The sequence below is a fragment of the Leopardus geoffroyi genome, chromosome B2 (genome assembly GCF_018350155.1).
Source record: "Leopardus geoffroyi isolate Oge1 chromosome B2, O.geoffroyi_Oge1_pat1.0, whole genome shotgun sequence".
NCBI classification, from domain to species: domain Eukaryota; kingdom Metazoa; phylum Chordata; class Mammalia; order Carnivora; family Felidae; genus Leopardus; species Leopardus geoffroyi.
Window position 1 is genome coordinate 125,789,609 of NC_059332.1, and position 12,667 is coordinate 125,802,275.

At 40.4% G+C, this 12,667-nt stretch overlaps 1 protein-coding gene across 1 annotated transcript; it reads right to left on the bottom strand.

Annotated features, from left to right (window-relative positions):
• Positions 1-4,898: 4,898 nt before the first annotated feature.
• LOC123609090 (phospholipid scramblase 1-like) lies at positions 4,899-6,000 on the bottom strand. Its single transcript, XM_045499832.1, is given in 3 exon segments — positions 4,899-5,355; positions 5,358-5,825; positions 5,828-6,000. Coding segments are annotated over 3 exon segments (660 nt in total). The 5' UTR covers positions 5,901-6,000; the 3' UTR covers positions 4,899-5,236.
• Positions 6,001-12,667: the final 6,667 nt, after the last annotated feature.

The window sequence follows — 12,667 nt, forward strand, 5'->3', positions numbered from 1 at the left end:
GTCATTAGAAAGACTCCATAACTTGTGACTCTAAGACAGAAGCCATGGGAAATATCCAAAAGTCATTGGCATCACTTGTTTTAAAGTTTTTTAAAAAAATTAAATTCAAGTAGCATTGGTTTCAGGAGTAGAATTTAGTGATTCATCACTTACCTGTAACACCCAGTGCTCATCCCAACAAGTGCCTTCCTTTATGCCCATCACCCGTTTATCTCATACCCCCCCCCACCCAACACCCCTACAGCAACCCTCAGCTTGTTCTCTGTATTTAAGAGTCTCTTATGGTTTACCTCCCTCTCTTTTTATTTTATTTCTTCTTCCCTTCCCCTATGTTCATCTGTTTTGTTTCTTAAATTCCACATATGAGAGAAACCATATGATAATTTGTCTTTCTCTGACTTATTTCACTTAGCATAATACACTCTAGTTCCATCCACATTATTGCAAATGGCAAAATTTCATTCTTTTGGATCACTGAGTAATATTCCATTGTATATATACACCACATCTTTACCCATTCATCATTCGATGGTCATTTGGGCTCTTTCCATAGTTTGCCTGTTGTTGATAGTGCTGCTACATTTGTATCGCTCTTTAAATGACGCAAAGAATGGGAAAGAATGTATACCATGCAAATGTCTTTAAAAAGCAAAGGTAAGAGGCAAATACCACCATGGGGAACAAGAGGGTGAATTCAACAGGAGGAGCGGGACAAGAAGAATTAAAGGGGCAGTGGCAAGGCTGTCAGCCCAGCCTGCTGGTGAACATTGAAGCAGGACAGGACAAACCTTAGGACAAAAATAAATGTAAACAAAAGAGAAGAGGCTGAGGTGGCTCACCGAGAAACTATAGAAGACTGCCCTGCAGAAGCCAGAGAAACTGAAAGTAAAGTCCAGTTAGTGTCATATACCTGGTCTCACCTGTGGTCCTGGCATGTCTCTTCTTGTTAATTCAGAGGTATTTGTACCAATCCTCTTATAAATGCAAATTTTTTGGTAGCTCTAGGAGGACATTTTAAAGAGAAAAAAAATCCCACCCCTTATACTACCTTTTTCCTTCTTTTTACATATTTAGGTAAGTGCTTTTCTTCCTTTCACTACAAATCTTCTTTAAAAAGTGAATGACTGTCTCGTGTTTCAACTTAACATTCCATAGGCTGCAGAAGTGAAGTCTCAATAGCCATGATATGCAGTATAACTAAATAGCGATTTGAAGCCATAATCATGTATTCAGCATGACAAGTATTTTAAATGACTTACTTTTTTTTAAAAAATCCATTTTTAAAGTAGAATTGCTTTCCCAAATGTCTGCTTCCTGTGCCATCTTTGGTGGTTGTACTCCAGTTTTCCTTATTACTTTATTCATGTGCTGTCAGAGAGTGGAAATTTTTGTGTGTGTGCATTAAGTTGTAATTTGGAGGGAATTAGGTCTAACAGCTCATTGATATTTTAAAATCTTGGTATTTGAGATCCTCTATTTAAGAAAAAATTTGCCTACACATTGTAAGATGGAAAGCTACTGGAAAAATTGCTATGGATTACAACTCATGAATTGTTAAATTTTCAGTGTTTATATTAAGAATTGTTTGCAAGTAGTTTCATAGCATCTATGGACTGATCATGGAACAGAAAACATTGATTATGGAAAAAATTCAATGGGAAGGCATCTACATAGTTTATGATGTTTTCAATTTATAAGTCTTTAGACTCAAAGAGATATTTACATAGCTTAAGAATCCCAAGCACATCAGATGGGGCATCCTAGATAGGATCTGTAGATTTCTATAGGTAGATGAAAGAATTAGAAATTGTTTATAATATAAATCCAGGAAAGTGGGCTAGATGATAACTACTATTAGAGTTATGGAATTATTAGCATGATTACTATGAGTAGAGTTTTGCATTAATTCTCAGGTCTTGGGAAGGATCTAGATCTTCCATCGGTCTCTAATAGTAATAAATAGTAATAACTAGTAATAGTAATAGTAATTAATAGTAATAAATAATGGTAATAGTAAGCTCAATTAATTAGAAAGGGAACCATCTTTCTCAATAGGTATGCATCTTTTACTCCCCAGAAGACTTAGAATTAAGTTTAGAAAAATTTAGAAGAATCAAAACAATTTATTAGTACTAGTGTCAAGCAGGAACTGTAAGATCTACCTAGGAGAATAGCCATGATTACGGCATTTCATCCAATTTAATTACCATGGTCTATTTGCCTATAACCCCACTGGACTTGGGAACAAAGACAGCGTGCTTTATCTCAGCAGTCTTAGCCCAGTGCCTGGCCCAGAGTCAATGCTCAGTAAATTTGTAGGAAGAAAAAATAAGGTCCTTAGGGTTGTAGAGAGATTTAGTTCTCTCAATATGTTCCTCTGAGGAGATAGAGAAAAGTGTCTCATTCCAGTACTTCCGGGCTGCTTCCATTTTGGAGGCTCCCTCCTGCAGCCATTCTAGAATGTAATAGAAATAGAGGGAAAAATTTCTCTGACGTTTTTGATGTTGAGTCCAGGGCATGTTTCCAGAGGGGAAGGGTCAGACTTCAAGGATGCCCCAGCCCTTGACATTCTCTGTGAAAGGATGTGCTGTACAAAGATCTGCCCGCCAGCAGCTGTGCTTGAAAACCATATGGTAGAGCCATGGTGACAGTTTTCCTTTCAGACCCTGAGTAGGCATTTGGTATCAGGAGCGATAGACAATACATTTCAAATCACTTCCTCATGACAGCCCTTCAGATGTTTGAAAACCTTATCCCTTCTGGGCAATGATTCCTGCTTCAACTGTTCGCCATCTGACACAGTCTCCAGACCTTTCCTCCCCTAAATTTTCTTCCTCTGTTTTGTCCATGTTTCTTCTATGTATTGCCTCAAGGGTCTAGAAATAAACAGCATACACAGGCTGTAGCCTGACCGAAGCAGAGATCAGGGGACCGTTGTTGCCCTTCTGGCCACTCCACATCCATTGTGGCAAAGACGTCATCATCTGCTCAGCAGCCCTGTCACGTTCTTGACTTTCACCATACTTGTGGCCAACTCAAATCCCTGTGTTTTGTCTTATGTTGTTGTTAATGTGGTATGTTTTAAATATGATTCTCTAATTCTGTGCTTGTGTATTTTGAACCAAGCTGCTGCTTTGAACCTAAGGATTTAACTTGTATTCCTACGGAACTGATAGGTTTGGCTCGCTATTCCAACTTATGTTGACATTTTGGAATGATGATTCCACCATTAAATGTTTCCCATTCCAAGCTTTTGCCATGTGTACTTTTGATCAGCCTACTGCCACATTTTCATCCAAGTTACTGAGAAAGGTATTGAGTGAGACAAGTCGAGGAAAGAGCCCAGAGCACACCACATGCTCAACAAATAGTTACTAATTAAATCATGACTCTGATGGAAGGAAAAGTTGTAGACTGTGGTTATTGTCTCTACTACCATACTCAGGCAAGCATGTGCCCCTTTATTTATCCTCAGAAAAGCATGCACTATATTTTTCAAAGGGATAGTTTTCTTGCTCTTCTAGAGGTTTCCAGGACAATCTTATTGTTCCCATTCATTCTTTCTCCATCCCGTTCATTCATGTGCAGACAGGATTCAATATTAATAACAGAGGATATTGGTAGCATCATCTATCAGATATGCTGTATACGAAAACACCCCAAAACCTAGGAATCTAAAACAATGGCTATTTATCACAGTTCTGTTGGTAGGTTAGTCATTTGTGCGGCAGTCACCTGGACTTAGTCACACGGTTGCACGTAGCCGAGAGACCCTCAGGGTGCCAGACTCAGCTAGGGTGAGTGGAATGGCTGGGCTTCTCCCTTCATGTGGTCTTTCATTTTCAGGGAGGGCTACTCAGGTTTTTTTCATCTGACACTGGCTGCGTTTCAGTGGGAGAAAGTCCTATGTGCAAACCCAAATCAAGCTTCTGCTTGAATCATGTTTGCTGTTGTCTCATTGGTCAAAACAAGTCACACGACCACATTCCAGAGTCAGTGAGGAAAGGGACGACCTAAGGTTGGATATAGGAAGTGAGATTTATTGAGGGACATTAATGTAACAATTCATCACAAGCACACATGTTTATAGCCCTTTCAGAATTTAGTTTATCATGCCTCGTAATTTATGTTTCCTTATAATTAGCTTTAGTGGGAATCTCTATGGCTATAAAACTTAGCATGTAATACTAGAGTTTTATGAAAAAGGACTCAGTATTGGGTAAGGATACAAAAACTGAAATTAAAAATTTCCAGTTTAAGTAGCACTTATACATATCTGCTAATATTTGAATAATATTTTCCATTAGTTATTATCTTAATGATTAATATATCAAAGTATCCACCTTGCTCTGCCCATGCTGTAGTTATAGTGGGTTGACTAAAATAGATTATGTATCTTTTTATTCTTGGAGAATCTGAACAAGTAGTTTTTTTTTTAATTTCAAGTTTTTATTTATTTATTTAGCTTACAAAAGAAGTTTAATATACTGTGATTGCTGAACAGAAAACAAATACATGTTTTATTTTTCTTTGGTAATATGAATATTAAGTATTATTTTAACATAATGTAAAAGAAACAAATTATATTCGTTTTTAACTTATTTGAATATACAGTATTTGCAAAATAACATAATTGTTATTTTTTTCACATACCACATTAACAACAACATAAGACAAAACACAGGGATTTGAGTTGGCCACAAGTATGATGAAAGTCAAGAACGTGACAGGGCTGCTGAGCAGATGATGACATCTTTGCCACAATGGATGTGGAGTGGCCACAGGATGTGAAATAAATCAGAACTATGTTTAATAAAATGCACATTTATATTTTAAAATTAATAAGGACTTAATTTGGTGTAAAAGTTGAAAATAAAACAGATTATAGTTCAGAACAACTTGCCACAGGAAATTTCATGACTAAATGTAAAACTTAACATGTCCTTTCTCTAAAATACACAATGAAAAAGAAAATGTATAAAACAAACCAAGATGCATAAGAACATTTATAGGTAAGTGATATGGAAAATAAACCCTATAATTTGAAAAGTCATCGCATATACCAGGCATCATAGTAGAATTCACAAATGCCGGAAGTCATTTCAATAAAGAAAAGAAAACCAATTAGTTTTTCCTTGACATAGTCCCAATAAGCACACGGACTCCACACTTTCTGAGGAGGCTTTCATTAATCCCCTACCACACTCCTTCTTTTTATTCTTTGTTTCCACTCCTTTCAAAAAAACGTGAAATCAATGAGGAAACATGCACCAAGCATTACGGCTTTCATTTTCACATCAAGGTCTAAAGGGAGCTGGATAGCAAAGCTATCAGCATCTGTAAATGCCTCTCTCCAAAACCAGTCCACTGCTTGGAAATCTTGCCAACTGTAGTTTCTTCATCCAGAGATTTAATCCCAAAGTCAACATCTGCACAACAGCTGCACCCAACACATGGACCAATAACTTTTAGTGCATCCTCTCTCCTCTCATTTTGAACTGTAAACCTTGGCAGGCATGGATGCCGGGTCTGAGTAACATAACCTACAGGTACACGAGGAGGAGCGTGGACTTCAATCTCCTGAAGGCAGCAAGGGCAACAACGGCTGTCACACCTTAGTGGTCTCTCCAGAGTTATAGCTTCTTGGCCCATATTATCAATAATCCTCATGGTAAAAGGCCGAGAAGCCCCACAGCAATTCCGGGTACAGCAGTCTGTATCCTCTGCTGCAGAGTAAATCTTGTGTCCAAAGCTGTTCTTCATTTCATATTTGTTATTAGTTTCAAAACCTGTTATGACTTCCAGAAGCTCAATTTGTTGATGAACAGTATCTGATCTATCTGACTTAAACAGTCCAATCCGGGTGGACAGCCTGATGGAGGTGTGGTGCTGGCATCCATGGTACCCCTGCAGGTCCCCCTGGTTGATTATACACAGGCTGGGGTTGGACAGGAAACCCTACTGGGCCAGCACCTGAATAACCAGCTGGTGGAATTGAGTAGCCAGCCTGAGGGCCAGGATAGCAAACCTGGGGGCCAGGGTAGCCAGTATGTCCTGCAGGTCCTCGGGGTGCTGCTGAAGGACATTGCGGGGGATAGTCAGATGGTAAATTTGTTCCTGGGCGAGGAGCATTCATTTGTCCATTTTGCTTTTCCATGATTTATAGAGTTCTGTGGCTGCGGGTGCTCCATGCTGCCGAGAACCTCCGGGGTGTGGGAACGCTCTCGGTTTCGTTTCCTGGATCCTAGGTATACCACAAGTTTTTACTTAAATTCTAGTTAGTTAATATATATGGTAAAATTGGTTTCAGATATAGGATTTAGGGACTCATCCTTAAGTATAACGCCCAGTGCTCATCACAACAAGTGCCCTCCTTAATACCTGTCACCCATTTAGCCCATCCCCCATCCACCTCCCTCTATCAACCCTCAGTTTGTTCTCTGTAGTTAAGACTCTCTTTGGGTTTGCTTCCCATTCTTTATTTTTTCCTCCCTTCCCCTATGTTTGTCTGTGTTGTTTCTTAAATTCCACATATGAGTGAAATCATACAGTGTTTTCCTTTCTCGGATTGACTTATTTCGCTTAGCATAATACACTCTAGCTCCATCCGCATCATTGCCAATGGCAAAATTTCGTTCTTTTTAATGGCTGAGTAATATTCCATTGTGTGTATATACTACCTTTTCTTTATCCAATAATCAGTTGATGGACATTCGGGCTCTTTCTGTAGCTGGGCTATTGTTGATAATGTTGCTATGAACACAGGGATGCATATGCCTCTTCAAATCAGTATTTTGTAGCCTTGGGTAAATACACAGTAGTGCAATTGCTGGATCGTAGGGTAGTTCAATTTTTAACTTTTTGAGGAACTTCCAGGCTATTTTGCAGAGCGGCTGCACCAGTTTGCATTCCCACCAACAGTGTAAGGAGGTTCCCTTTTCTCCACATCCTTGCCAGCATCTATTATTTCCTGTGTTATTAATTGAACAAGTAGCTTTCTAAAATTTTTTTTTTCAACGTTTATTTATTTTTGAGACAGAGAGAGACAGAGCATGAACGGGGGAGGGGCAGAGAGAGAGGGAGACACAGAATTGGAAACAGGCTCCAGGCTCTGAGCCATCAGCCCAGAGCCTGACGCGGGGCTCGAACTCACGGACCGCGAGATCGTGACCTGGCTGAAGTCGGACGTTTAACCGACTGCGCCACCCAGGCGCCCCAACAAGTAGCTTTCTAAAGGCAATACTGAATTTATTTTCAAAATTTTAATTCTTCAAAATGTGGGAATTTCAAAGCCTAAGAAACAATAGTGTCATTTTCGCTGTATAAATGTCTTAAAAACATTTTTGATAAATTACTTTTGCCCGGACATGTGTTTTAAGGCCAACTTGCTCCCAATCAGACAAAACACAAAGGTCTGGGAACCAAGAGTAGAAGTGGGGGTGTCCACTGATATCTGGGCTCTGTTGCATTCAATATTTTAGAATCCACGTGAGCAGTGCCCCCACAGGACTGCAATGGTTCTATGAAAACTAAAGCTGAGACTCGATACCTGGCTCCTTGGAGTTCTATGTACTATTGAACAAAGAGGCAAATAGGCAAGGGGAAGGGGAACTGGTTGGAGTCACTGATTTTGGCTATCGGGGACATGTAAGGTTGTCACTATGTAATGGGGACAAGAAAAAGTATAGATGGAACCTAAGTTGTACATCTGCCAAGCTGCAAAAAATTAATGAAGACAACGACATCGTTATATTGGAAGGGCCCCCAAAGCCAAACCCTGGCCAAATAAGATGCTCTCTGAAAGAAAAGGGAAAATGAAGTAGATGGTGAAGAGGAAAGTCACACATACCATGTATCATAAATAGCTTGTGAAAAGTTATAGATGGGACTATTGTTACCTTTACTTGTATTTACTTCTTTATTTTGCCATATATTTCAAGTAATTTTCTCCCTTTCTTTCCTACCACACTGTTGTGTATGTGTTGTTAGCGAGGAGATTATATCATCACTAGAGGAGAAATAAAATACCACCAAGAATAAAATATTCAATTTGGAATTGACTGCAGAGGGGCGCCTGGGTGGCGCAGTGGGTTAAGCGTCCGACTTCAGCCAGGTCACGATCTCGCGGTCCGGGAGTTCGAGCCCCGCGTCAGGCTCTGGGCTGATGGCTCAGAGCCTGGAGCCTGTTTCCGATTCTGTGTGTCCCTCTCTCTCTGCCCCTCCCCCGTTCATGCTCTGTCTCTCTCTGTCCCCCCCAAAAAATAAATAAAAACGTTGGAATTGACTGCAGAAACTATTGAGACATTGGGCCATTTCCCTTTGGGAAGATGAGCACATTTTTTTACCCTATAATGGGTCCGTGTTATTAGGCAGGAGGATTATTTTAATGTGTAGATGTTTATTTTAACATAAGTGACAAATGGTGCATGTGGGTGTTAAGAAAGCAAAGTGGTAGATAGCAGGGAGTTCTTGCCATTTTGTTGGGTGCCCAGCATCTGAATCTTTTTTTCCATTTCAAACCTCACTCACAAATGAATCAGTCTTGGTGGGGGCAGAGTTCCGCCTGCCCTTGTTATGGTACATGGGGCATACATTCCATTTCTTACCTGGCATCTAGGAGTGAGCATATGACCTAGCTTTGTCCCAACATAAGCCCAACTGGAACTTTGAATCTGGGGAAATACAGGAACAAAGTTATGCAGGGGATGAAGATTATTTCCTGGGGTGGTGGTAAGTGTCCAGTGGGTAGGGTCCAGCAGTCTCAGGGCTAGTGCCAGAGGTTTTAGCAGCATAATATTAATCAGAGTATTTCTGAGCCAAGGCTCTTCTGCTTACATTTCCTTGATTCCTTACCATTTTCCAAATCCAGTTCTCCATATTTCTTAGAGTCAGTAGGTTAACTATTAATTTCCTTTCTGTTTGAATATGCCAGAATCGGCTTCTGTCATCCACAACAGGATCTCTGAACAGTATAAAACACAAAGTACACCTCACAGGACTTTGTAGACGCACATTAAACAGTGATGTCTTTGCCCCCTTCCTTTCCTTCTTGCTCCCCTCCCAGTTGCATTAAAAGCTCTTTAGATGCTGATTTCTCTAACCCCTCCAAAAGGAGTTTAGTATGTTGCTTTGTACAAATAGCAGTTAATATTGGCTCAGGCCTAAACTGCACACTTCGCGAAGTGGAATTCATCACTAATTCCTCAAAGGTTCTAGATAGTGGGAGAAATAAGCCCACCGACCCAATCCAAGGAGGGACGAGTTGGCCCAACCTGAAGTGAGGCTTTAATCAATGTTCTTGCAAGAGCGGGTGTCTGATGGACAGGCACGATCTGGGCAGTCACAGCAGACAATTTATCTCCTACTGTGCAAGTCCCTCCCCTTAATCCTCATTGGTTGAGTACTACAGCGGTTATAGCCTTACCCGGAAGTCGCCTAGGCCCATGTAAGGCAAAAAGTACATTCCTTGAGGTGACACACAGACTTCAGTTCTTTGGCGCATGCCCATTGCAAAGCCTGTGAAAATAAGCTGGTAAAATAGAGAGGGGAAGACGAACCAGAACCAGGAAGTGAAGTGTCCAAGGGTTTGGAACTCCATTTTTGGCGGGGCGAGGCGGGGTGGGGGAGGGGAAGGTTGTAAACCCATTGTTAACTAGACCGCACTGCTTTTATTTGGTATTTCTGAAAATGAATCCTCTCACTTACCCCTCACAGATAGCATGCATGATAATACAAAAATGCACTGACAAGCAAACTGAAAACAGAACTGGTGATGTAGTTGTGGCTAGCTTCTTTGGTTACAATGTTTATAATGCTTAGATGGCAGGAAGAGTTCAGTATGTGTATTTTTACCTAACAAACAATATGGGAATTCCTTCTTGAAATTTTGCTTGGAGCCATAAATTTCTAAGAATGACTGATTAAAAATGATACTCCTACACACAAAAGAGGGGAAAAAATAAACTGTGGTAAATTTTTTTCTTTAGTGATGTGCTTGAAAATTACTTCCTTTCTTTGAAGGCTGTGACAATGAGAAGCCATCTTGGAGGCTGCCATGAACAGGAGGGTTTGAGAAGTCCTCTTTATGGAGGTCACATTTGAATGGAAATCCAAATGATTAGACAGAATTAGCCATTCCAAGCACCAGTGCAGAGGGTCCAGGCCGAGGAAGAGCCGGTATACCCCCAGCATTCCTGTCCTTGACTCCTACCCTCCCCTTTTGCCTTCCTCATCCAGGCTTTGTGCTCCTCCAACATTTTTTCCTTCTTAGGCTATGGAACTGACATTCAATTTGGAGTTAAAACATCCTTCATTAGAGATGTGCTACTTTCCACAGCACAGTCTTTAACATTATTATTGTTATTTTTAATTTTTTTAATGTTTATTTGTTTTTGAGAGAGAGAGAGACAGAGAGAGTAAGGGAGGGGCAGAGAGAGAGGGAGACACAGAATCTGAAGCAGGCTCCAGGCTCCGAGCTGTCAACACAGAGCCCGACCCGGGACTTGAACTCACAAACCACAAGATCATGACCTGAGCCGACATCAGACGCTTAACCAGCTGAGCCACCCAGGCACCCCAGTCTTTAACATTATTAAACAGAATACTTAGTGTCTCAGCATGAAGCATTTGCAGCTGGTTTCTCCAGCCATGCCCAGAGATATCCAAAGGGAAATGATTAGGTTCTTGACTTTGAAATGCTCATTAAAGTGACACCTTGCAAAAAGATGATATCTACCCTAAAAACAAATTCCCATTTCCACCACTCAATCTATCAGATGTAAATTTCTGGCAGCTGAAGTATCGCCATTCCATCTATCCTTCCAATTATGAAGCTTTCAGAGCGAGTTCAGACCACCCAGCTACCTAATGAAGAAGAATTTTAATTATTAAAAGGGACACTTCCGTGTCTTTTCTTTTTGGGTAACTTTTAGTATCATTGCATGGTCAACTAAACTGCCATTCTGCTTCACTGCCAGACATCGTCAGGTCTTACTGCATTTTTTAATAAGTATTAGTATATAATAACTAATGAAGTCATTATTTAATTAACAGTTAATCGAAGGCTAAGGCAAGAACACAAATTTTCCCACCTCCAGAGGAGCTAGCTGGCCCTATACCCCACTGACCACTCTGCTTCTTGTGTCATTGAGAACACTGGTTGACAATGCAACTCTAATGCTTTTTGAAACCTCGATCAGTAGAAGCTGGAAAAACTTTTTAAAACGTAGCAAACATTTCTGCTAAAATAGAGGCTCAGCTTATTTCTGAGCCATACTATTATTTCTCAAAAACCCTCTTGAATGGATAATTGAGTTATACAAATGTAAATCAAGCATCTGTGGGTGGATCTGCAGGCGGGAGGACATTGTTGCAGAATGCTCTGTCTGGTGATGCAAAATGTACCATGTCCTCAAGCCCAGGCCATACCTCTGAGACTTGGCTTTGTGATTTTTTTGGAGGGTTTCTAAGATTATGAATGGAGAGCCTGCTGCTGACAAAACTCTTGCGTGAACTTGTGAAGCTGCATAGACTCTTCCTTAAGTAGTTTGTGGGGGTTAGTTTTGTTTTTCCATGCGATGCACAGACCTGGAGTGACACTGCGTTATTATGTTTGGTGTCATTGTGCTGATGGGGTCATGATGCAAGGCCACCCTCCTGTGGTCAAGGGCAGGACTTTCCTGTGAAGGAGACATTTCTTCTTTAGTTATTCTTGAGCAAGAGGAGCCAATCATAGGATCTTAGACTTGAAGAAGGGTAAAAATCATTCTTTCTTAACTTGTCTTAAGTGACCTATACTCCTAGGCACAGTTATGTTCAGAGCATTCCTGGGGTTAGAATAATTTGAGCCTGACTCTATTCACTTTGGCTGGGAGCACCCAAATGGACCCTGAAAACAAGTTGACACTAAACTGTAAGAGTAACCACCTCTGGTAGCATTTGTAAGACACCCTTCAATTGGGGGCCACGCATCAAAGAAAAGACAGTATACTTTCATCATCTGCTGCAGTCTGAACTTAGCTGCATCCCTTAGTTAAGGGAAGGGTCTGTCACCTAGGCTGGTTAAGCGTTAGCAATGGCCATTTTCCATAGTGTAGCTTCTTCTGCCAAATGGTGATCTCAGAGCTCCTACCAGAAGAGAAAGGGAAAGGGTGCCTTCACCAGGAGTTTAGTTTAGGCCAGAATAACCACATGTGGGGTCTGTTGTGGAGCATATATGACAAAGCTCCGTGGTGCTTTCAGAAACAACTGGAGGAAATTTGATGTGGGAAAGCCCCTGCTGTTATGGTAAATTTTTCTGGTGATATCCAATTTATTTTTTTATACTTATTTTTTAAGACTCCTGTGTGGCAGGCAGCCTTAGTATTCATTCATAAGATTTTTCTCCCCCTACAAAATGGGACTTCAAACCTTATAATAACTTTATCTAGAACAATACTATGCTAAGTAGTTTTTTTTAAAGACCTTGTTACTGGCATGAAAGAGACTATGTTATTAGTAAAATTCATGATCTTCGCATTCTTTGGATGAAGCCTGCATCCGTGTAATTATTTGTTTGTCATCTCTCTCACTGAGAATACTACTTACATGAATGACATAATAAAGAAACAGCTATTTGAATATAAATTTTATAGAAATAGAATATTTATGGCATCCCAGAGAAGTTTGA